Source organism: Hemitrygon akajei, chromosome 12 (genome assembly GCF_048418815.1).
Source record: "Hemitrygon akajei chromosome 12, sHemAka1.3, whole genome shotgun sequence".
Lineage (NCBI taxonomy): Eukaryota > Metazoa > Chordata > Chondrichthyes > Myliobatiformes > Dasyatidae > Hemitrygon > Hemitrygon akajei.
Genome location: NC_133135.1, coordinates 19,953,838 through 19,981,146, shown reverse-complemented (window position 1 = coordinate 19,981,146; position 27,309 = coordinate 19,953,838). Strand labels below are relative to the sequence as shown.

The 27,309-nt window shown below is 38.2% G+C and overlaps 1 protein-coding gene across 4 annotated transcripts in view; it reads left to right on the top strand.

Annotated features, from left to right (window-relative positions):
- The window catches only part of tgfbr3 (transforming growth factor, beta receptor III), a 147,374-nt gene extending 120,373 nt beyond the window's left edge, over window positions 1-27,001 (top strand). For 3 of the 4 annotated variants that reach the window (XM_073062659.1, XM_073062657.1, XM_073062658.1), the window contains exons 13-17: window positions 1,997-2,299; window positions 2,973-3,102; window positions 10,872-10,913; window positions 13,386-13,493; window positions 23,562-27,001. In XM_073062659.1, coding sequence (XP_072918760.1) covers window positions 1,997-2,299; window positions 2,973-3,102; window positions 10,872-10,913; window positions 13,386-13,493; window positions 23,562-23,680 — 702 coding nt within the window. In that variant the 3' untranslated portion in view covers window positions 23,681-27,001. Of the gene's footprint in view, window positions 1-1,996; window positions 2,300-2,972; window positions 3,103-10,871; window positions 10,914-13,385; window positions 13,494-23,561 lie in introns of those variants that run through there. The other variant, XR_012101003.1, reaches the window with a different exon arrangement.
- Window positions 27,002-27,309: the final 308 nt, after the last annotated feature.

Sequence of the window (27,309 nt, the reverse complement as noted above, 5' to 3'; positions counted from 1 at the left end):
GAGAGAGAAACTCTTTTTCTATTTCCTATTCTAGTTGCTCTCTCACCCATTCTTTTCTCCTTTCTGCCATCATGATCTGCATATCAACACCTGTTGGTTCCCACCTCCTTCTATTTCTTCCATAATCCATTGTCTTCTCCTATTGTATTCCTTCTTCTTCAACCCTTTACCTCATCTGCCAATCACCTCCCAGCTTCATATTTCATTTCCCCCCTCTCCATCCACCCACCTTTTCCTTCACTTGATCTCACCTATCGCCTGTCAGCTTGTATTCCTTCTCCCCCACCTTCTTATTCTGGCTTCCTCCCTCTTCTTTCCTTTCGTGATGAAGGGTTTTGGCCCGAAACGTCGACCTTTTATTCTCCTCTATAGATGCTGCTTGGCCTGCTGAGTTCCTCCATTTTGGGTCTGGTATATAAAACTGAGGCAGTTTTATAGATGGATAATTTTACAACTGAAATGGTCAGTTCTGATGCAAGCAGAAAAAGAGAGTAACCAGAAGTTATAGAATTCAGTATTGAGCCTGGAAGGCTGCAACTTGCCCAGGTGGAAGATGAGGTGCTATTCCTCGAACTCGTTTAGGCTGTGCAGTGGTCGAATTAAAGTGGCAGGCGACTGGAAGATCAGGGTCACATCCACAGATTGAAATCAGATATCCCACAAAATGGTCACCCAGTCTGCATTTCCTTTATCCAAAGTTGAAGAGATACATTGGACTCCAAAACACTTTCTTGTTTTGTACAAACTGTATATAAGTCAGGTGTTGGTAAGCTGGGGAGGGCTTGTACTCTCATTACATAATTCTCATAAGCTTCTTCCCCCGTGGATGCTGCCAGACCTGCTGTGTTCCTCCAGCATTTTGTGTGTGTTGTTCTGGATTTTCAGCATCTGCAGAATCTCTTGTGTTTAGCTTCTTTCTCAAGTTAGATAATAGTATTAATAGGTACTCCTCATTCAAGTTACAAATAGAAATTCCTTGGTTGTCTGTTGAGTCACTTGATCCCTACTTATAGTGAAAACTAAATTAATTCAAAATAATTTCATGATTCAGCAAGATCATATACAGCATCTTATCAAAATCACCCAGGCAATAATACCAAATCAATGTCTAAATGCACCTCTGCCCAACCAGAGGCATCTCTTGAAGCAACACACACAAAATGCTGGAGGAATTCTGCAGGCCAGGCAGCATCTATAGAAAAGAGTACAGTTGATGTTTCGGGCCAAGACCCTTCAGCAGGACTGGAGAAAAAAGATGAGGGGTAAAGTTAAAAGGTGGGGCAGAGGGGAAGGAGAAACACAGGGTGATAGGTGAAACCAGGAGGGGGAGTGGTGATGTAAAGAGCTGGGAAATTGATTTGGTGAAAGAGATACAGGGCTGGAGAAGGGGGAGTCTGATAAGAGAGGACAAAGGCCATGGAAGAAAGAAAAGTGGGGGAGGAACACTGGAGGAAGGCAAAGGGCAGGCAAGGAAATAAGGTGAGAGGGAAAAGGGGATGGGGAATGGTGAAGGATGTTGTTCCTCCAACCTGAGTGTGGTCTCTGCACAATAGTGGAGGAGATCATGGCTAGACATATCTCTTGGTCAGTTTGGTTATCAGTTCTCTTGTTGCAATGTCAGGTGGGAGCTTCACATCAGCCACATTATTCTTCCAAGCTAAAAATAGGTACAAAAAATAATGCAGAAGCAATTTTCCAAACTACACTTGATACAAATCTGTTTCCATTCCACACATGTTGGTTCTTTGCATAGTGTTATATTTTTTTGTCTTTCTATAGTGTGAAAGACTAATTTAACCTGTATTCCATTACAAAGACACTCAGAGTATTCACTTGATAAAAATAAATTTGTACTGCAATAAAGTAAAATATAATTAATGGTGAAAAAACTTTTTCATATGATTTTTCTTACCCCTTTACAGCTGATTTAGTTGTGATGTTATATATTTTAATGAGCATTTTAATGATTTTTCTTCTTCTTGCTCCTTGGATTTAGGTCTCTATAACTAAATCTAACCCAAATATAAGTTTTGTCATCCAAACCTGCTACATTTCTCCATTATCAGACCCTGCTGCTGCTTCAGACTATGTCATTATTGAAAACATTTGTCCAAAGGAAGAGTCTGTGGCCTTCTACAGTTCTCAGAAGCTCGATTTCCTACACGCAGAGATGGAAAAAAAGAGATTCAGCTTTATCTTTAAGCCAGTCTATAACATGTCCTTGGTTTTCCTTCATTGTGAAATTATGTTATGCAATAAAAATGACGATGGTAGCCAAGGATTTCCTAATCTTCCCAAGGTTTGTTTTTATAATCAATAGAACATAATCTGAATTTAAGATGTTAAAAAGTAATAAATACCAGAACGTTGCATTGAAAGAATTATTTTTTATAAGCTGTATGTTTCTTTAATGTGTTATAATAGTTATATTTCCTCATCCATGATAAAAGTTGTTAGAACATAATCCAGTTATGAATAACACAACATACAGACTCTGCCTAAACAAAAAAAAATGCTATAGATTTCCTGAAGGCTGAAATATTTAATTTGAATCACCAGAGTGATTTATCTATCTCCTGACAATTCCAAACATGTATCTTAAGTTCTGCAGTGTCATAATTAAGCTTGGGTATATGCGTGTGTGTAACCTTTTGAAAAATGTTATCAGACTTGTTTTGTACAATTGTGATCTAATGGGTTATTTATTCTACCACCATGTGTGCAGTTGGTCTATTGGTAAACATGAATACAAATTTAAATTTGTGGCATGTAAACATTTGAGATTGATCATTGACATATCCTGTTATCCATTGGCAGCAAATTTACTTGTGCAAAAATTCCAGTGATAAAAGCATTCAAATCATTGGTTACTAAAATGTAATCAGTATTTGCCATTGCTGATAACATGAGACATGATAACCATCAGGCTTGCTTATTTTTGACCATGTATTGTTATTTACCTCTTGCTGCAGTGTGTTCCTCCTGATGAAGCTTGCGTTGATGTGAATTTCCAATTAATAATGGCTATGGCAAGAAACAGGCAATCATTTACAAAGCCACTGGCAGTTGTTTCTGGAAGAATAATTCTGCCCGACCCACAAGGTTAGTCACCATAAAAAGCCTGGCCGTGGTTTATGTGTGCCTTGGTTTGCATAATTGATAATCCAATTGAGATTAGCGATGAATTTCTCCAGTTTAGGCTAACTGACGTCCCCGACTCCCTTTGGGCAATTTGGTCAGCAAGGACAAGTTGGACCAAAGGGCCTTGTACTGTGCCACATGACTCTCCCTCCATAAACTATGAAATTCCTGCCCTCAACCCTCCAATCTCTCCATATCCCCTTTCGTTCCTTAAATCAATCTCTAGTCAGATTTAGCTTAATTTTGATCCTGATGTTAAAGGGGCTGCGTAAGTTCTAGTTGTTGTTGTGGTAGGCATTTTCCAGCATATTGCAGAGGATAAAAGGTTCAGAACTATAAAAATTGCAATGTTCAGGAAATGCTATGTTTCAAATATGTTTGTGTTTAGACTGATGGTAACATTTTTACATTATGTAGTCAGCGTTAACCTACAGCAATCTTCCTTTGGTCGAAGACATCAATGTGGCTGAATAATTTGTAGTTTGTTTATAAATAAAAGTTGTTCTTCAAATGATCTAAGTTTATGTGAATATAGAGTGTAAAACATAGAACAGTACAGCACAGGAACGGGCCACTCGTCCCACAATATTGTGCCGAATCAGCTAAAAAGCAAATCAGAAAGTCAAACACTAATCCCTCCTACCTACACAATGTCTATATCCCTCCCATCTTCCTTACATCCATGTGCCTATCTAAATGTCTCTTAAAAGCCTCTAATGTATTTGCCTTTATCACCATACCAGGCAACGTATTCCAGCCATCCGTGACTCACTGAGTAAAAACTTATCCCTCCCATCCCCCTTAAACTTACCCCCTTTCACCTTCAATGCATGCCTTCTGGTATTAGACATTTCAACCCTGGGAAACAGATACTCCCTGTCCACTCTATCTATGCCTCTCATAATCTTATAAACCTCTTATCAGATCTCTCCTCAGCCTCTGGCACTCCAGAGAAAACAGCCCAAGTTTATCCAGCCTCTCATGATAGTGCATGTCCTCTAAACCAGGCAGCATCCTGGTAAACCTCTTCTGCACCCTCTCCAAAGCCTCAACATCCTTCCTATGTGGGGCGACCAATACTCCAGATGCAACCTAACCAGAGTTTTATAAAATTACAACATAAGCTCTTGACTTTTGAACTCCATGTCTCATTTAATAAAATAAAGCATTCTATACGCCTTCTTAACCACCTTATTGACCTATGTAGCCACTTTCAAGGAGCTATGAAATGGGATCCCCAGATCTCTCTGCTCAGCAACACTGTTAAGGATCTTGCCCTTAACAGTGTACTGTCTCCTTGCATTAATGGAGAATCTAAATCTAAATCTAAATGATAATTAGAGATCATTAATGGAGAATGTGTGGAGCAGGTTAAGACCTACAAGTATCTGGGAGTACAGTTAGACGAGAAGCTAGACTGGACTGCCAACACAGATGCCTTGTGCAGGAAGGCACAGAGTCGACTGTACTTCCTAAGAAGGTTGGCGTCATTCAATGTCTGCAGTGAGATGCTGAAGATGTTCTATAGGTCAGTTGTGGAGAGCGCCCTCTTCTTTGTGGTGGCATGTTGGGGAGGAAGCATTAAGAAGAGGGACGCCTCACGTCTTAATAAGCTGGTAAGGAAGGCGGGCTCTGTCGTGGGCAAAGTACTGGAGAGTTTAACATCGGTAGCTGAGCGAAGGGCGCTGAGTAGGCTACGGTCAATTATGGAAAACTCTGAACATCCTCTACATAGCACCATCCAGAGACAGAGAAGCAGTTTCAGCGACAGGTTACTATCGATGCAATGCTCCTCAGACAGGATGAAGAGGTCAATACTCCCCAATGCCATTAGGCTTTACAATTCAACCGCCAGGACAAGAACTTTTTAAAAGCTATTATTAATGCTTTTTGAGATAGTGATTTAGATGCATATCATATTTTTTTACTGAGTTAAGTATTGTATGTTATTAGTTTTGCTACAACAAGTGTATGGGACATTGGAAAAAAAGTTGAATTTCCCCATGGGGATAAATAAAGTATCTATCTATCTATCTATCTATCTATTTGCCCTACCAAGGTGCACTTATCGAGGTTAAACTCCATCTGCCACTTCTCTGCCCATATCTGCAATTGATCTTTATTGCACGGTCCACAACTCCACCAATCTTGCTAACCCACAAACTTACTAACCCACCCATCTACATTTTCATCCAGGGCATTTGTATACATCGCAAACAGCAAAGGTCCCAGCACAGATCCCTGCTGAACACCGCTAATTACAGACCTCCAGCTCAAATATGCCCCTTCAACCACTACCCTCTGTCCTCCATGCGCAAGCCAGTTCTGAATCCAAACAGCCAATTTGCTGCAGAATTTAGATTGTCTGAACTTTGAAATTACTTCATTTATTTTCTGACTTCATTAACAGAAACAACTTTTATGCTGTAACATCCAAAGCAATAGCATATTCCAAGAGCAAGAAGAAAGCAGTCCAAAACTTCTGAGGATTTTAGAAGTTGGCAGAGAATTAGAAAAGCATAAGGGCTTTAGGATAAGGTTCCAGATATGAATGCTTAAGTGACTGAAGAGAACAGGAAAGTCAAAAGCAGAAGGTTCAGGACACAGAGCTGTGCTGGAGAAGATTGTAGAAAGTGGTAGACTGGAGAAAGTGCAGAGATTTCTGAAGAAATTATAAGTTTTACAGTGGATATAAAAGGGCAGTTTGGGTTTTGATACTATAGATAAGAATTCAGATAATTTGGATATCAAAGAGCAATACTTAACAGTAAAGTCATTTGGGTGTGTGTTTCATAAGACAATGGAGCAGAATTAGGCCATTTGGCCCATCGAGTCTGCTATACCATTCAATCATGGCCGATCCCTTTCTTCCCCCCTCCTCAGCTCACTCCCCGGCCTTCTCCCCATAACCTTTGATTCTGTGGCCAATCGAAAACCTATCAATCTCCGCTTTTAAAATGATGTGAACTACTTTGTCTCAAAAAAGGTGCTATCTTTAAAGATTATCTTTAAAGATATCTTCCTATCTTTAATATGTAATTCCATAGAACTATTTTCTTACACCCAAACTTTAGAACTCAAAAATATAACTAACTACTAAAAGAGTATTTAATCACCTGACATCTTTATACTTACAGGGAATCAAAGCACAATGTACTTTGGGTTTAAGAGATTCTTCACAAGGTTAGGACAAGGGTGTTGGTTGTTAAACTATCTAGAAGTATATAAGACTAAAAGATATTGAATAATGGAAGGCCACCAAGGAAACCATTAATTTAATTGATGTAGAATGACAAGGTTTCACTGATAGTGTAGCTTTTGACCTGGAACACAGGTTTGAAATTTGGGTCAGAGTACATCAAGCCATCAAGGTTACATTGTTTACATTGAGTCAGTTTTCAGGGAGAGCATTGGAATTATGGGCAGATGAACAGGGCTCCTTGCATGTTGCTATAAATAATGCCTTTATCTGGAAGGATTAAATATAATTGTGACATATCCTTGATTTGAATACAGGAGGTCAGTGTAGTTAAGGGTTGGCACAGAAGCTGAGTTGGGTGGCACCAGTTTGGCACATGCATGGAAGATAATCCCGTTTGGAAAAGGAATGTGCTATAATGGGAGCTAGTGATAAATAATTGACTTTAGTTAATGGTACAGCCTCAGAATACAAGGACGACCCTTTAGAACAGAGATGAGGAAGAATTTCTTTAGCCAGAGGGTAGTGAATCTATGGAATTCAATGTCACAGATGGTTGTGGAGGCCAAATCATTGAGTGTATTTGAAGCAGAGGTTGATCAGTTCTGGATTAGTTAAGGCATCAAAAATTATGGGGAGAAGGCAGGGGAATGGGGTTGAGAGGGAAGATAAACCAGCAATGATTGAATGGAGGAGCAGACTCGATAGGCTGAATGGCCTAATTCTGCTCCTATGTCTTATGCTGTGTGTAAGGAAGGCTTATCGTTAGCCGAAATTGATGACTACATCAATGTAGTAAAATGCAACTTATAGATCTGAAGCTGGGGTATTTGCGAAGGAGATTCATATGATCAGCCATTGCACGTACTTTGGAGGGGTTGAAGATGGTCAAGGGGTTATGACGTACCATGTAATTTGTTAAGAGTTTGGTACATGGTCACTGGTGACCACTGTTGAACTTGTTACTACAGAGAAGTTTCTGAGCTGGGGAGAGTTGTGCAGGCAAAGAAAGGAAGAGAACGCAACTCTCATCGCATCAAACAGGGAGTATCAAGAAAAACAGTAGGATCTGGATGGTCTGTCAACACAGAGAACTGTTGCCAGTCCCTGATGATGCCTCCTCTTGTGTTCATCAGGCTTTTATTGTGCTCCACCCTTGTCATTGTACCAATCTCCATTCTGAGTAGCCTCATCGCTCACCAAGATAATAGCTCCCTCCCCTGACCAATTCGTGGCTGAGGTGGCACAGGGCAGCGACTATGGGTTCACACCTGGTCCTGGACATCCACCTTCCCAGGGAGAGGGTGGTAGATTCAGTACGTTGCTGGCACAAGACACTGCCTGAGCAGATGTCTTTATTAAAGTTCTGGGGAGAAATACAGAGTGACCAAAAGCACTGTGACAGATCAGCAGTCTGCAGGCTAGAACTAAGCAGAGCACCAGTATGGCATTGTTCGCAAGGAAAGTGAATGAACCATTGTTTTATGCCTTGGCAGAAATTTGAAGTTTGCTTTCTAGTGTAGATTTGTTTATTAAATTGCATTTGGATCCTATTAAAATGTGGTAGCACAGCATATTTTACTTAAAAGGATCATTGAATAGAAGAAGAAGAAGGATAATCTAACCATATATACATATGTATGCTATTATTTAAATCTGCTCCCTAAAAATAGTGTTTTAGATAACTAAGAACAGTTGTTTAGAGAAAAATCTACAGAAGACTTTAAACAAAAGTTATGAACTGGATATTTATCTTGGTGGCAAAGCCATAAATTGACTGTGATTGGAGGTCTAATTTAGAATAATTCATATTGTTTTTGCTTGCTTCTAGCCTGGTCACTCTGATCACAGAGCAAGACCACTTCCATCAATGATTTTCTCTTTCTAACCTTCGGTCAGCCACAGATCCATTCGTGATGTTTCCCTATCCCTGCTACATCCTATGTGATTATTCATAAGACCATGAGATGTAGGAGTAGAATCAGGCCATTTCTTCATGGCTGATCTAATTTCCCTCTCAGTGCTAATCTCCTGACTTCTCATATCCCTTATCTCCTGACTAATATAGAATCTATCAACCTCTGCCTTAAATATAACCAATGACTTGGCCTCCACAGTCACCTGTGGCAACAAATTCCACAGATTCACCACACTCTGGCTAAAGAAATTCCTCCTCATCTCCATTCTGAAAGGATGTCCCTCTGTTCTGAGGTTGAGTCCTTTGGTCTTAGAGTCCCTGACCAGAGGAAACAAGCTGAAACAAAGCACCACACCACCCCTTCCGTTGTCCCCACATCTCTTAATACCTTACTGCCTCTACATTGGTTGGTACCTATTATAGATTATATGCAGTTTTATCAAAATAAACAATAGGTAGGACAATGCAATTTTCTTTGCTTCTGCCACAAACTCTGTAACTATGCACTAACAGCACTCCCTAACAGTCTGATGCAGACTATTCACAACATTGGCATCATCTCAGGAGAAAGCAACTGATGAGGCCTACTTGGCACTCACTTTTCAAATCTTTCCTCACTTGCCTTCCACATCCAATCCTCCGAAACTCTGAAGACGTTGATGTGGCCTGGGAAAAACAAAATGGTCATCTGGATTAAATAACCACACCCCTTTATAAACAACATGTTTTCATAGCATATGGACTTTGTTTATCTGCTCTTTTATGAGAGAAACAAGCTGTACTTATATGGGAAGAATTTACTAAATTATTTACTTGTGTTTGTTCTACTTAGACAGTAAGAAGGAGGCAGAAATGGAAGTCTTAAATTCATTTTGCTCTCTCTTGATTGTACAGTGTGTGACAGCGTATGTTTTTGAACTCCACTGTTAATAGATATATGTGCCTAAGACTTTTGCACAATACTGTACATTGAAAGCCATGGCTTTTTTTTAAAAATTATTTGAGATATTGCTAGGACAATTTAAAATGAGCAATGAACCTACCGATTGTTAAGTCTTTGGACTGGTGGAGGAAACTAGAACACCCAGAAGAACCCCACACAGTCACAGGGAGAACATACAAACTCCTCACAGATAGTGGTGGGAATTGAACCTGGGTAACTGGTACTGCAAAGCATTGTGCTAAAAACTACACGGCTGTGCCACCCCGTTTTGCATACTGTTTCTACAGATCAAATCATTGTACAGTTCACTGAGGCAGAATAAAGTGTAAAAGCTACCAGAAAAGTTCAGTGAGGTAACTGATAAAGTACAAGATCATAACGAAGTAAATTATGAGGCTGAAAGTCCATCTCATTCTACAAGAAGTTCATTCAGTAGTCTAGTGGGATAGAAGCTGACCTTGAGCCTGGTACATACTTTCTGGCTTTTATATATCAGCTGAGAAGATCATCAGGGTCTCTGTTCCCGCCATCACGGACATTTACACTACACGCTGCATCTGCAAAGCAAACAGCATTATGAAGGACCCCATGCACCCCTCATACAAACTCTTCTCCCTCCTGCCATCTGGGAAAAGGCACCGAAGCGTTTGGGCTCTCACGACCAGACTATGTAACAGTTTCTTCCCCCAAACTATCATACTCCTCAATACCCAAAGCCTGGACTGACACCTTGCCCTACTGTCCTGTTTATTATTTATTGTAATGCCTGCACTGTTTTTGTGCACTTCATGCAGTCCAGTGTAGGTCTGTAGTCTAGTGTAGTTTTCTCTGTGTTTTTTTCTATTACGTAGTTCAGTCTAGTTTTTTGTACTGTGTCATGTAACACCATGATCCTGAAAAATGTTGTCTCATTTTTACTATGCACTGTACCAGCAGTTATGGTCGAAATGACAATAAAAGTTGACTTGACTTGACTTGATCTCCTGCCCGATGGGAGAGAATGTCCGGGGTAGGTGAAGTCTTTGATTATGCCAGCTGCCAGAGCTGCCACTATTGACAGAGTGGACCAGAGGAGCATTAAGATTTTGATAACTTTGGATAAATTTCCTTCTAGAGGATGCAAGAGCAGTGGGGAAAATATTTAATACAAACCTTGTTCTGCAACACACACAAAATGCTGGAGGAACTCAGCAGGTCAGGCACCATCTATGGAGAAGAGTTAAACAGTTGATATTTTGGGCTAAAACCCTTTTTTGTTCTGCATAAATGATAAATGATGTTTAAAAAACCGAGGAGGAGCAACAAGAGCCAAAACACACTACATTACTTAAAATGCAGTGAAGAATTATGGTTAACTGCAGAGTTGAATCAAAACCGCTTTTACCACCCCCATTGCTCCCATTTTTCTCCAGCCAAGAGAGAAAATGGACAGCTTCTTCCAAGCATCGATCAAAGCCATTCTGTAAGTGAGTGATATATTTAGGCAATAGAAATGTAGAACTGCTGGGGAGCACCATATATGCACACCAGTATGTAACTGAGTCACGTTCTTCACTGATTATAGAAATATATGTTCTAATATTTTATTACATCTCATTATGTTGTCTTGTATGATGTCAGGCCAAATACAAATAATGTAATGCATATTTTTGCCTTTGTTTTCTTTGTAGTAAAATTTGAAGACCTGACTAATGCAGAGAAACCACGGCCTTGTAAGTTAAATTATTAAATATTATTTTAGCTGTACAACTGTCATGCTTATTAATTTTTTTAGTGATAGGAGAATGAAGCAGATAATGCACAAAAATAGTTCTGGAGTAAGTGATCAGCCATAATCTTAGTGGATAATAGAACAAGCATAATGACTGATCCAGCTTTTATATTTCATGCACTTAGTGGCTTCCAAGCATTGTTAACATTCACTCCAACTACCACAAGCGGGACTTCTCAGTGGCCAAATCTTAATTCTGATTCCCATTTCCGTTACGAGATGAGGCCACCCTCAGGGTGGAGGAGCAACACCTTATATTTCTGTCTGGGTACCCTCCAACCTGATGATATGAACATTGATTTCTTCTTCTGGTAAACAAATTCAACCCTGCACCCCCCCCTATTCCCCATTCTGACCTTTTACTTCTCACCTGGCTGGTTCAAGCTGACAGGAAGGCAACAGTAACTAAAATAACCATGCATTAGAATGGTGGTGTGCAGAAAAGCATCTCTGAACCTTGAAGTGGATGGGGCAGCAGCAGCAGAAGACCATGGCAGTTTCCACTCCAGTACCTAACACAGTGGCCACAGAGTGTATTTTCGCTGCTTGGGATTCTTGGACAAAACTGGCTAATGACAAGTTTATTGTCCTTTGCACAAGTACATATATACAGAGGCACAACGAAAAACTTTGTTCTAGCAGCCTCGCTCACTCAGAGTTGCCTTCATACATTCTTTCTGATCCGTCCTCTTTTGAAGAGTGATTTTGTATATAATTATATTTGGTTTAGAAACTTGGAAACAGTTGAATAATGTGGATTAATTCCTCTTTCTATTCAGTCTCACCCTGTCTCTAGACTCAGAAATACGAAAGTGTGTGCAAATGAAAGCATTAATTCACAACCATTTCTTTGTTTTGCTAATTAATGTAGCAGCTGTATTTCAAGCCACAACTTTGCATGTACTCGGCAGCCAAGATTAGTTAATGTTGTCAGCAGAAGTATTGTGGCAGGTTTATATCAAAGTGAAATCCATCCCCAAAAGCTCACCAAAGTTTTGTACGTGAAGGAAGAGCAGAAAGAATGTGGTAATTATATGTGAACACTGATCTGTTTGTCTGGGACTAAGAATTGGATCAGATGCCACATCCGAAGCTTCTTTCCTGTGGCTGTCCAGCTTCTCAACAAAACTAACTCAGGTGTAATATTCTAATTATCCCACACAACATCCTTTAAATTGTTTGACCTGCTGTCCTTGTTCTGTTGATAATTATTGATTCTGTTCATACATTCACATTTATTTGTCTGATTATTGACATTTGCACATGTAATCATTCTGCTGATAGTTGATTGCTCATGGCTGTGTGTAGTACTGTCTTGGAAATTATAAGTTGCTATTGTGTTGTCTGTTTTGGTATTGTCCTATGTTTCATGCTTGGCACTGAACCACAATATTTTCTGGTTTGTTTCACATACTGGCAATTAAGTGATTCTGATTTTCTTAACTGTAATAGTAATGCTGTTTTAGAGAGAATTAACACTAAGTACTAAACTTGCAATACTATTCTTTTAAGTCCCTTAATGAGATGATTATTATTAAAAAATGAAAAGAGAATTGAGGCACAAATAATACCCCAAAAGATACCAGCAGTAGAAGCCAACAGTGTATTTCTTAGTCTAACAATAAGGATAGACTCACTGTTTGAAGTCAAATTACTGTGAAACGATAATGGATAACGTTGTAAAAGTGGTTGTTTAATTGAACACTTTTGAGTTCATCAAGTAGATGTGAATTGGTATTTTTAATTACTTTATCTCCGGTAAATACAATTTCTACTACCTTCTGAGCTGTTTAAATTCTTGCTCACTTGGAGTCAACATTATTGAGATTGCACTTTGTACTCCATTCTAAATCATGGTTTCAAACCTTTAATTAGGACAAAATAGATGGCAGTGAACTGAACCAGACACAAACCAGCACACACAAATAAGCCTTTATGCACTCAATGTCTATAGGTCTTATTGTCTCCCTATAAACAGCTTGTGTTTAAAAAAGATACTGTATTACTAGAGAAGGAGGCAATCAAAGTTGTGGACAAGTTAATTGCTCAGTTATTGGCATGTACTTGTTTCACTACACACCAGATCAATTATCATTATTATACTACTTATAAATAAATCTGCACCTCTTAAAATGAAATTTTAAATTATTATTCTAACCAAATAATATACATCATATCTTAAGCAATTAAGTTAATTGCTTAACTACTTAAATATAAATCTTAATTAAACACTAGATCAACTGTCATTATGGTGCTATGTATAACTAAATCTGTACACTGTAAGATAACATTTCTTTGTTAAGTATCTCAACCAAAGAGTTATTTATGCATTAAATATAATTTTTATTAAGTAGTAATTCCAGCTAGATTTGTAATGCATGTAAACCTGTAATATATTTCTTTCTTATTTCAGATATAATTTATGGTCTGGATACCCCCACAGTTGTGGGAATTGCATTTGCAGCATTTGTGATTGGTGCACTTCTGACAGGAGCTTTGTGGTACATTTACTCTCATACAGGTTTGTATCTTGTTAATTATTTTAATTATCTATAGCCATGGAGTAATTTTATCCTCTTTCTGTTTGGGTACAGTATAACAATTAATTTTTTTTGGAAGGTTAGGGAGGGGAAGGATTCAGTTTTCTCATTGAAATCTATGGAATTTAGAAAGGCCTAGATAGAGTTGACTTGGAGAGGAAATTTCCTGAAGTTGGAGGACTCTAGGACCAGAGAGCACAGCCTCAGAATAGAAGGACATCCCTTCAGAACAGAGGTGTAGAGGAATTTCTTTAGCAAGAGGATGGTGAATCTGTGGAATTCATTGCCACAGATGGATGAGGAGGCTAAGTCGTTGACTATGTTTAAGTGGAGGTTAATAGGTTCTTGATTGGCAAGGGCATCAAAGATTACAGGGAGAAGGCAGGGGAATGGGGTTGAGAAGGATAATAAATCAGCCATGATGGAATGGTGTAGCAGACTTGATGGACTGAATGGCCTAATTCTGCTGCTGTGTCTCATGGTCTTAATATAGTGATGAAGATGCAGATCCTTGTCTGCGTTTGCAAAATATTATATACATTTCCAGTTTGATTGATTCCAAATCATGGTGTTGTGTTTCTTTTTAAACTTGCTGAGTGTTTAGGAATGTTTTCAAAATAATATTTTAACAGGAGGAAAAAGGGCATTGATAATGTTATTCACATTTTAAATTGTTGGCTATTCCCTTAAAATACATACAAGTAGATGCAGTTAGGCTCTGGAATACTGAATATAGGCAGTACGGTGGTGAAATGGTTAGCACAACACTTTACTGTTGCAGTGACCCAGGTTCAATTCCTGGAGTTTGTACGTTCTGCCATCACCACATGGGTTTCCTCCGGGTGCTCCAGTTTCCTCCCACAGTCCAAAGGTGAATTGTCCCATTGATTAGGCTCGGGTTAAATCGAGGGGGTTGCTGGGCGATGCGACTTGAAGGGCTGGAATGGCCTATTCTCAATAAAAAAAAGTCCCTCATTTGCATCTTTTTGGGTGTTTTTGATTTGCTTTTTAGCTGGTTCAGCATAACATTGTGGGCTGAAAGGCCTGTTCCTGGGTTGTATTGTTCCATGTTCTATATTAGAGGCTTTAAAGAGACATTTGGACAGGCACATGGATGTAAGGAAGATGGAAAGATAAGGGCATGGCATAGGTAGGAGGGATTAGTGTTTGGGTATTTTGGATTTGCTTTTTTAGCTGGTTAGGCACAACATTGTGGGCTGAATGGCCTGTTCCACTGCTGTACTGTTCTATGTTCTATTAAAGAGTAGTTAGGATACAATCATTGATTCATGAAAAATATTGTCAAAAAATTACCTGAATGTAGTCAAGGGAAAATTAGTTATAAATTAAGTTACATACTGATCCAAGGCTGAAGAATATGAATAGAGCAAATACTACAGTGTATAATTTGTAAGAAGAGTGAGATATTTTGCAAGTTGGTGAACTAGAGCTAATATTAATTCACCTCTGTTGTTTGATGGAATATTGTTATAACTGCATGAATTCTACCAGCATTTTATGGAAATATGTTAGCTTGGTGTTAGAATGTTAATATCCACATGAAATGTTTAGAACTGGTATGTTAATGTACAAAATAAACTGAACTGTTAGTTCTCACAACAGGTATAAGACAGACGCATTACTATTTCATAGTAATGCCTGAGTAATCAGGGATAGAAATAGTTCAGAAGTATTTTTACTAAATCTCAGTAATTTACCAGGCAAATGCATTGCTCCATTGCAGGTTTAATCATATAGTGCAAATATTCACATAATCAACATTTTAAATCATATAATTTATGTCAGTAGCTGAAGTTAAATTGATGGGTTTTTTAATGGCATTGTGTGTCTGACTCAGCAAGTAAAATGGCCATTCTTTTTTTTCTCAGCTCTTCAAGGAAGGCAGATTTGTTTTTTTTATTTTTATAAATCTCTTTATTCTTTATTACAGCGAAATTTATATATATATATATATGTATTCTCTATTTTTGTGAGGTCTTATGTCGTTTTCCATTTAGAAATGTATAAGTTATTTCACTGGAGATTTACTTGATCCTTGACATTTGGGTTTGAGCTGAGTGACTGGGTTTCATTTTTTTTGTATTAGCAAATGTAGACTTTCTTATCTGATGTACTCTAGGACTTTCTCCCATTATTTCAACTGTAGGCCCACCACACAAAGCCAAATTAGTGATCTTATTTCACAGATAGTTTCAGTACGGTGTTTAAAAACAGAATATTCACATGTATCAGGCAGTGCATTGAGACCTACCTGCCCCTCTCTGTGTGCTACTAGACGATTGATGGAGAGCCCAGAACTTCCTCGTGTTCAATGTTAAAGTGCCCCATCTTGCTGAACACAGAAAACATCTCACAGAAGAAAAGTACAGATTGGAATTAGGAGGAAAAGGAGAAATAAGAGCAATGCCAATCAAAAATTCAGCTTACCTGTGTCTGATCACAGAATATAATTGATGGTGTTTATGGAGAACCCCCCCCCCCCCCCCATGTCATTGACATTCCCACGTGGTGATAGGTCACAGCAATAAAAAGAATTACTTATGGAAAAGTAACACTAAAAATTAAATATATAGTTCAAAGATAGCTCCAAGACTTTTCTTTGTGTTACTGCACATTCTATTGACAGAGCCCTTTGCTGCAGTATACTCCCCTCTGGGCAATGTAAATTCTCCAGGAAATGGCAAGATCTTTATCATGACCTGTTGTATCTGAATCCAGCATTGACCTAATGACATTATTTCTCAGCAGAAAGTGTTGGGAAACAGTGTAGCTGAGCAAAACAGGTTTTAGGATTCATCATATAACTATGCACTGTCATCATTTTATTATTCTCCTTTTTGTATCTGGAGGAATAATTCAGATTTTAAAGAAATTAAGGCACGTAGGGTTAGTGCAGGAAAGTGGCATGAAATCAATCGTTATCTTAATTGAATGGCAAAGCAAGTACAAGGAGATGGGTTGCATACCCCCGCTTCATTTTCTTGTGTCCTTGTATATCCCTTGGGTAAATTTAAATGAGAATTAGAGAGAATGTCTTATGAGGATAGGTTGAACAACCTAGATTTTTCTCTTTGGGGTGAAGAAGGATAAAAAGTGACTTGATAGAGGTGTATAAGATGATAAAAGACACTGAGCAGACAGATAGCACTTTTCTTTCAGCACAGAAATGGCTACCATGAGGGGGCACAATTTTAATGTGATTGGAGGAAAGTACAGGGGTAATATCAGGTTAAGTTTTTTTTACACACATTGGATTGAAGTGCATGGAATGCACTGGTGGGGATGGTGGTAGAAGCAAATACATTAAGGACATTAAAGTGACTCTTAGGCATATAGATGAAATAAAAATGGAGGGCTGTACTCAAAGTAAATTTATTATCAAAGTATGTATGTCACTGAGATTCATTTTCTTGGCATTCACAGAAGAACAAAGAAATACAATACAATCACTGAAATACTGCATACAAAGACTGACAAACTGTAACTACCAAATAAAGTAATAAATAAAGAAACTGACCAAAACAAACAAAAAACTGAGAACATGAGTTGTAGAGCCCTTGAAAGTGAGTTCATTGGTTGTGGAATCAGTTCAGAGTCGAGGTGAGTGAAGTTATTCATGCTGGTTCAGGAACTTGATGGTTAGCAAAGCATCAGATTGGTTAAAAGGTTGGCACAACATCTTGGGCCAAATGGCCTGTACTGTGCTGTACTGTTCCATGACTGGGAGCACCCCCCATATGAGATTTGATCAATTTAAGTAAATCTCCAAGATCACCTGTATCAGTATCACAGTGGAATAAAGAGAGTTACAGAGGCATGAAAGAGGAGCTTGCCCAGGTGGATTGGAGGAGGCTACTGGTGGGATGACAGCAGAGCAGAGATGGCTGAAGTTTGTGGGAATAGTTCACAAGGCGCAGGATAGATATTCCCCACAGAAACAGAAGTTTTCAAATGGCAGACGTAGGCAATTGTGGCTGACAAGGGAAATTAAGAACTGCATAAAAGCCAAGGAAAGGACATACTGTATAAGGTGGCAAAAGTAAGTGGAAAGTTGGATGATTGAGAAGCTTTTAAAATCCCAACAAAAGACAACTAAAAAAGCTATAAGAAGGGAAAAGATGAAATACGAGAGCAAGCTAGCCAATAATATAAAGCATGATACCAAAAGTTTTTGTAGTTATATGAAGAGTTAGAGAGAGATGAGAATTGATATTAGACCCCTGGAAAATGATGCTGGTGAGGTAGTAATTAGACACAAAGAAATGACACATGAATTTGACAGGTACTTTGCATCATTCTTCACTGTGGAAGACACTAGCAGTGTGCCAGAGGACCATGAGTGTCAGGGAACAAGAGTGAGTGCCATCAGTATTACAAAGGGGAAAAGTGCTAGGCAAAGTCAAAGGTCTTAAGGTGGATAAGTCACCTGGACCAGATGGACCACATCCCAGAGTCCTGAGAGAAGTTTCTGAAGAGATAACATGTGCAATGGTCATGATCTTTCAAGAATCACTTGATTCTGGCATGGTCCTAGAGGACTGGAAGATTGCAGATGTCACTACACTCTTAAAGAAGGGAAATTATAGGCCAGTTAGCCTAACCTCAATGATTGGGAAAGTGTTGGAGACTATTATTAAAGATGGGGCTTCAAGGTACTTGGAAACAAATGATAAAATAAGTCAAAGTCAGCATGGTTTCTGTAAAAGGAAATGTTGCCTGACAAATCTGTTAAGAGTTCTTCGAGGAAGTAACCAGCAGGATGGACAAAGGAGAGGTGGTGGATGTCTTTTACTTGGATTTTCAGAAGGCATTTGATAAGGTGCCACACATGATGCTGCTAAACAAGGTAAAATCCTATGGTATTACAGGGAAGATACTGGCATGGATAGTGGAGTGGCTGACAGGCAGAAGGCAGTGAGTGCGAATAAAAGGGGCCTTTTCTGGTTGGCTGCCGGTGACTCCTGGTGTTCCTCAGGGATCTGTGTTGGGACCTCTGTTTTTCACATTGTTTGTCAATGATTTAAATAATGGAATTGATGGCTTTATGGCAAAGTTTGCAGATGATATGAAGATAGGTGGAGGGGTAGGTAGTGCTGAGGAAGCAATGCAATTGCAGCAGGACTTAGACAAATTGAAAAAATAGACAAAAATGTTGCAGATGGATTACAGCATTAGGAAATGTATGATAATGCAATTTGGAAACAGGAACAATAGTGTGGACTATTATCTAAACGAAGAGAAAGTTTAAACATCAGAGGTGCAGAGGGACTTTGGAGACCTCGTGCAAGACTCCCAAAAGGTTAATTTGCAGGTTGAGTCTGTGGTAAAGAAGGCAAATGCAATGCTGGCATTTATTTCAAGGGTAATAGAATATAAAAGCAAGGAGATAATGCTGAGCCTTTATAAGACACTGGTCAGGCCGCACTTGGAGCATTGTTATCAGATTTGGGCCCCATTTCACAGAAAGAATATGTTGTCATTGGAGAGAGTCCAGAGGAGGTTCACATGGATGATTCTGGGAATGAAGGGGTTAACATATGAGGAGCATTTGGCAGCTTTGGGCCTGTACTCACTGGAATTTAGAAGAAGGCGGTGGGATCTCATTGAAACCTATCAAATGTTGAAAGGACAAGATTGAGTAGATGTGGAGAGGATGTTTCCTATGATGGGGGTATCCAGAACTAGAGGGTACAGCCTCAAAATTGAGAACAGAAGTAAGGAGGATTTTCTTTTAGCGAGAGAGCAGTGAATCTGTGTAATGCTCTGCCACAGACTGTGGTGGAGGCCAAGTCTGTGCGTATATTTAAGGCGGAAGTTGTTTGTTTCCTGATTGGTCAGGGCATCAAAGGTTATGGCGAGGAGGCAGGTGTATGGGGTTAAGTGGGATCTGGGATCAGCCATGATGGAGCAGACTTGATGGGCTGAATGGCCTAATTCTGCTCCAATGTATTGTGGTCTTATCTTTAATACTTGGTCATATTCATCAAAACTGTTAGTCTCCAGCATTATTTCCTTACTTTCAGAGGTCCCAAAATGAGAAAAGTTTGGGTAAAGGTACAAACGTTTGTAATTTAAAAATACTATTTTAGCTGAAGACTGAAAAAGAAGGTACTTCCAAAATATTTATTAATACCAAAACAACAAAGAGTGGTCAGGGGAGGCTTTTTTTTATTATACTGATCTTTGTTGAGAAAGCAAAATTCACAATAGCAATTAAGAGTTTTAAAAAGGAATAAGGAAAAGCATAACGTGGAACAAAGTTGATCATAATCAGACTCTTAGACCAGATTATATTATGTGAAAACATACAAGTGTTGACTGTCCATTTCCTGCAAGTTTGCTCTGCCATTCACAAAGATGATCTTTGGCCTCAACTCCGTTTTTGTTCCCACCCACAATCTGCCTGTGCCTTAAAAATATTTACTGATTTACCTTCCATGGCTCTCTGAGGAGGAGAATTACAATGATTCACGATCCACTAAAGAAATTTCTCTACTCTCAGAATCGGAATTAGGTTTAATATCGCTGGCATAGGTCATGAAATTCTTTTCAGCTATTCCTGAACCATTTAGTGTGTGGCTTTAGGCTCCTGTACCTCCTTCCAGATGGTAGTAATAAGAACAAGGCATAACCTGGCTGATGGGGATCCTTAATGATGGACACTGCCTTTTTGAGGCATCGTTCCTTGAAGATGTCCTGGATACTATGATGACTAGTGCCTGGTGATGAAGCTGACTAAGTTTACAACTCTCTGCAGTAGCCCCACCCCTACCCATACCAGATGATGGTGTAGCCAGTTAGAATGCTCTCAACAGTACATCTATGGAAATTTGTAAGTGTTTTCAGCTTTAAGTGACTGATATCTTATTTGGAAACAATACTAACTAGATCTTGACTCCTCCATCTGCCCTGTTGCACCACTCAATAACTGTATGTTTCAAGGTGATCACATCTCATTCTTCAGAACTCCAGAGAGCATTGACCCTTCTGCTCAATGGGTATAATGTCCATATCAGAAATTAATCTGGAGAACATTTGATGGAAGACAAGTATACCTTTCATATTTCATTCATTTACTTAATGAGCGATGTGCAATTAATTCACTCCCTTTAGGGTGGAGTGGAGATAAATATTTGAATGTTGTTTTCCACCATCATCTGTCTGTTGAGTAGGAATCCTTACATTGCCACAGTGAAAAATTATTTTGGTTTGCTCTTAGTGCATAGCGCCAAAGATTTAATAGTATAATTAGTTTAATAGTTTTCTGAGAAAAGATTAAGTATTTGTTTACTGACATGGAAGAAACTTTTTCACTCCTGTACATAAGATGCTTGGCAGGGTGGAGATGCGTCTCTATCAAAGGAGGTCTAAGGCACTTCTTCTCACCACTAGCCTGCAGGTCACCCTTGGACATAGTGTAGCACCTGCTTAGTACCCCCACCCCCGATCAGGGTCATGTGAAGATGTGGGAGCAGTTGGTGCATATTATAAGTCCTGGTTGTGTGATAATTGATACCAGGCAGACAATCTCTGAAGAATATTGATAATGGCTGGGATCACCTGTCTTATAAAGACATTGCCCAGAAGAAGGCAATGGCAAAGCACTTCTACAGGAAAAATTGCCAGGAACAATCATGGTCATGGAAAGACCATGATCACCACGTCGTACGACATGGCTCATAATGACCACGACAACATAAGATGCTATTGGTAAAACTTGATTGCTCACCAAAATGATATTGCTGCTAATAAGTTTTTCTTCGCTCCAGATTTAATAGATCAGCTTTGTTTGTCACGTGTACTTCAAAACATAGAGTGAAATGTGTTGTCTGTGTCAAATCTTAATCAGCAAGGATCGTGCTGGGGGTGTCACCACACTACTGGTGCCAATATAGCATGCTCACAACTCATTAACCCTAACTGAACATCGTTGAAATGTGGGAGGAAACCGTAGCATCCAGAGGTCACGGGGTAAAAACACAAACTCACTACAGACAGCAGTGGGAATTGAAGTGGAGCTGTGAAGCACTGCGCTGATTAGTGCATATGACCATAAATTTGACTTTGACTTTTAACTAAGGAGCTAGACTGATGCATTTCATGAGGACCAATAGATGAATTCAGAGGTTTCTTTGAATATGACACAAGTACAATCTTGCATTTATCAAGGATGACAGATCTGAAACAGTGAACTCCTCATTAATTTGTGTACTGGGAAATGATAAAGCAGCTGGCAGGTCACATTGTTGACCTTGCTGTTACAAGCCTATGGGAATAAACCCAGGTTTTTCTTAAACTGTACAACAAATTTAAGTTGCTTTTTCTTAGAATTAAGACTTGTAGCATCCGTCTTGACATTAATTTTACAAAGCAGCTGAACAATTCTAATTCGGAAATATTCCATAAATTATAGGAACCAGTCAACCTCCATGAGAGGAAAGCTATTTATTTCTCTCTAAGGGAAAATGACAAAGCTGGTTATCAGGTCTTTTACTTACAAAGCTCAAAGTACCAGAGGTGGCAAATAGCAAAATATGTTACTGTGATGAAGTTGTACTGAACATACCCTATTTCCTTGAAATCATCCATTGTAATTCAGCAAAAGATACAACAGCTGTCTGAATCACTATTATTCATCCCTTGTGGTGGAAACTCACTTCATTGTCATCCTTTATAATTCACTGAATCCACATGTTTCATTTAACTTGTTTTCCTCTGTCTCTCAATGCATGTTATAAATTCTGACCAAAGATCCAAGTGTGTTCATCTCAAAAAATGGACATATCCAGCTGCTAAGTATTCAGGTTTACAGTACAGTTTCCATTTATTATTTAGAACCATATTTGAGAATTGCAGCTGATTCAATCTATTAAGCATCATGTTAGGTGATAAATACATCAATTGTCTGCATTTAGCTTAAGGCTCTTGATCTTACACTAGTTGTTTTTCATCTGTTTATAATTGTCAGAATCAGTTACTTATTATTCCCTAGAGTTTAAAAAATAAAATAACTATCATGATTGCAGACCTTGATATTTTCAACTTCCCCGATTGAAGTTATCTGACAAAACAAACCCAGATTAGACACAAGCAAATGGAAAAGTATGTCGGATTTTCTTGGCAGCCAGTTCCAATACTGCACAGCTATCTACTGTGACCTATATTTGTTTTAGTTTGAAAGTTGCAAATTATTTCTACAGAACATCATTTGTGTTACACCCCACGACATTCAATCTGATAAACCTGGCTCTTTCTGAAACTGAGTTGACTTTTAGTGGAGCAACGCACACAAAATGCCAGAGAAATTCAGCAGGCCAGGCAGCATCAATGGAAAAGAGTGGAGTCGACGTTTTGGGCTGAGACCCCTCAACAAGACTTTTAGTGGAGTGGCTCAGAAATACATATTCCTGCAGTTATTTGGCAATTTGGAGGACACTTATAGTCTTATTTAAACTTCCATGCAAGTCATAACTTTATCCCTTTATTGAATGCTACACTGATTTTCATTTCACCAAATGTCATTAATATTTAAAAAGCAATTATATTCCTAAATAAAATGCTTATCATAATATTGTATGGGAAAGGGTTGAATTAAGCTACTAATCTGGGATAACAGTAGGGGATTGGGGCCCTGTTCTGATTTTTGCATGAATCTGTGACAAATTATTTTTTTTAACTTGGCAGTGATACTCAGAGCTGGGAGGCCTTGAAAAGGGATTCTGATATTTTTGAAAAAAAAGACATCTCAAGCAGTGGGGTCGAAAACAAGAGCTTCTAGGGTTTTGAAAGTTAGTTTTATTCTGGAAGGTTTTAATATATACTTAAAAATGAAGAATTTATTTACATCAGGTTACGTAATTCACAAAACTTGATAATCTTTCACAGAAGAATATTGATAAATGAATGTGCATAACAAAAGAGGAAGTTCACTGGTCAGTCTTCTCACAAATGGAGACTAAATTTGTGTGGTGGGGCTTTGCTTTGTGTGGTGATTCAGCCAGCTAATTGACAATTGTTTATCTGTGCAGGTGAAACAGCTGGAAGGCAGCAGGTCCCTACATCTCCGCCAGCATCAGAAAATAGCAGCACAGCTCATAGCATTGGCAGCACACAAAGCACTCCCTGTTCGAGCAGCAGCACGCCCTAACCCTGAGGGAAGTAGCTACAAGGAAATGGAGTAGAGAGGCAAAGTTCAAAGTGGCTAATTGTTGGTTGGTATCCTGAGGATAGAAGGAAGATCTTCAGTTGCCTCTTGAAAGCTGATATGTACTTTCAAGACAAAAGAAAATCATCTAAGTTGCTGTATACTTTAGGCAAACTGACTTCCCTCGAGCGCATAGTTACAAAATACACATATGTGACAAAACTACTAATTACCCTGAATTGGAACTTCCTAACGATTTGAGTTCCTTATGTGAAATTTGTACCAGATTTTTTTTCAGTGCTGCTTAATTTCTAGAATGCGGCCATTTAATTTTAGATATATTTTGTGTAAACACCAGCAACTTTCTGAATGAGAATGAAAGCACCATGTTCTGATTAACCAAAGATGACAGTTTTAAACATTCAGTGTTTCCATCACACATCAGATTTTTTTTTACCAGTTAGATAGATTCCATAGAAACATTGTTTAAAAGCTGTACAAACAAAACCCTCCCTCTGGACAATCTGTATTTAAATATGCTGTTAAATATGTTATCCAGTTTTTAAGAATATTTACAGCTTTGTTAAGAAATCAGTGTTTTAAGCTAATTGATATAACAGTGAAAACATAGACCAAAGCAGAACTTTCTGCTGTTTGCTCAAATTATCTGGACAGGTGGGTTTTGAAGATTCGTTTTTGTTCATTTTCAAGGGGTCTTGACAGCAGTTGGTATTACTTTAAGATGGGACTTAAAAGCACACTCTAAATTCCTTTTTTTTTAACTTTTTAAAAAAAAATATTTTTTAAAAGCAGTTGTCCATCATTGTGATACAAGTTGTCCCACATCATGAATGTTGTATTTTTCAGCAGTTCAGCAGGCTGTGTTGTTCACAGTACTGACTGTTGCATACTGTACAGTTGAATGTATTTTAGGACATTAATTAATAATGTATACCTTGTATATAAACATTTATAGAGCTCTCCAGAGCAGAGTACAGAGTATATTAGTAACATATAAGCTATATTTTTATTGTATTCTGGATTTTGGTGTAAATGTTGCAAGGGTAGACTTGGTCATCGAATGATAATGGGGATCTAGGCTCAGGTGAGGTCAGATGGAACAGACTGCACTGGGGTATGGATGTTGCTGGTAATGCCAGCATTTATTATCAACCTCTGATTGCCTGTGAAATGAGGAGGCAGATATGGCCCAATTGGATTGGTTTGACAGCAGTGAGAATGTCGGATTTCCTTCCTTGTACGACGTTAGTTTGCCTCACACTCCCTCTGAAACTAGCTTTCCCATTTAAAATTATAGGATTACTGAATTTACCCTTTATTGTTAAATTTATAAAAATGAAATTCAATTTTATAAAATATATTAACTTTGCTAACTGTGAATTTTTCATTGAATTTTATAATAGATTTCTGCTACTTTGCTTTTTACTCATTCCCTCAGAATGTCTGTTTGGGTAATAGAAATTGTTCATTCAGAATCCATACTAATGGACAGAATTGGAATCACATTAATTAAGATTCTAGGTGCAAATCTTAACTTCATTTTTAAGATGGTCATTGTCAGCTGAAGATATTGTATCAAATATATGCACTTTTCCAAAGCTTGTAATTGAGCTTGGAAGTATTTTATTGTAGATACAGCTCTAAAATTAATATTAAAAAAATGTCAATTAGTGAAAGCTAATGGGCATTCAGTAACATGTCCTTGTAATGACGCAGGAAAAGAGCAAATGATAAAGTTCATCATAACTGAGGCATTTGTTGCTGTCAGTTTTTTTATTAATAAAAAGAGAAAATGATGAAGCAGGTTAGACATCATATCCAGAAAGAGAAATGAAATTAATGTTTCAGGTCAAAAAACCTCCATTAGAATGTTAACTTTGTTTTTCCACAAATGTCTTTATTTGTTTCAGATTTCCAGCATCTGCAGTGTTTTTGATTTTCAGTTAATTTTTATTTCCCTATTCAAAACATTTCTGAGAGAGCAGTGATGAATGGATCTAATGAGCAAATTAGCACTTTATTCTCTTCTTTCTACAAACCAGGGCAATTTCACAATTTTATAAATTTTTGAAAGTTTGTGTTAAATGATACAGGCAAATAAATAATGTAAAGCTGTGGATCCCAATCATGACCTGTAGAATTCTGCAAGGTTTTAATAATGTTGAGGTTAACAGTTGTAAAGTTCCCAAAAGTGAGGATATGCTCAGCATATCAGCTGTTCCACCTATGGGGTTGTGAGCAGTCCCTGGGATAGTCCCAGCTCTTTAAAAAGGTGTAGCTTGGGACATCCTCAGATTTTCTGTGTGTGTGCGTGTTGGGAGGGGTAGTATTTTACTGAGTATAGATGCAGGACTTTTGTTGAGAAAGGTTAGGAGTCACTGATGTAAAGTAAACAATGACATCACCCATTAATCTTTTTACATAAAATAAAGTTTTCCCTGGCATGACCTACTGACTACTTTGTAATATTACAGATTATCTGGTGGCTTGTTGGGTGGTAATTAAAGTTAGCATCTTTCAGGCTGCTGTCACTGTAGTACTATTTTTTCTTGTTTTTTCCATGATTGGATAAATACCCTACAGGAATGTTTCTTTTGCCACAATATAAGTTGAAAATATTTGGAAGTTAGCTCACTGCCTGGGAAAAAAATGCCCTCCACTTTGCTTCAAACTGCACATTAATCTGCTTTTTAAATTGTATGTAAAATATTTTGTATAATGGAATTAAATGCAGATATAAGAATGCATTTGGGCTAACATTGCAATGATGCATAAAAATGAATGTAATTTCCTACGTCTTCTTGCCTTTGTTTTCTCTTTGACTTTTGATCTGTTTTTGGAGAGGATTACTGAAACAATTGGGAGTACCGGTAATTGGATTGCTTTAAACATTATGGTAGGTTCACTCTAGTGATTCAGTGTGAACTTTGGCAGCTCTGTACTTAGAAATTTCAGAGGATATGTACCTTTTGCAAATTTGGATGTTTGTATAATATATTACTGTTGGAGAAACAATTCAATTGAGATTGTAAATTTTTTCTGTTCTTCATACTTCATTTTTCTTTCCCTTTAAAAATATATCTACCTCACTGTTTTACTTAAAGGAACAAGGCCAGTCCTGCTGGTTGTACTATTTGATTTTGTAAGTATTAGCAGGTGGTGTCTGTACCTACTTAATAGGGCTGCGTTCTGCTCATGTCTATTTTTCATATGCTGTTGGAAAGGGATTTATGTGAAAATTTAAAAATGTTGATCTTTTGTCATACTATATAATTATGTTAAATAAAGGTGTATATCAATTCATTGACTGTGGAAATTGTCTTTATTAAATAAAGGTGCTAGATTCAACAAGGTAATATTTGGATTTTCCAAGAAGTGAACTGCTGTTTGCTCCAGTCATGACAGTTGCAGTTTCACTTGTATCTCAAGCTGCGACGTGCGTGCAACTGGTCATCCAATTACAGGACCCATACTGATGGAGAGACTTAATTAACTCATTCAGTCAGTCCTCCTCACCAAAACAGCATCCAACCATTCTTTAGACGACTGCAAGACTATTCTTCCCTTCTCTTGATATATATAAAAGGGGAATTACGTCGAGTTGGAAAGTA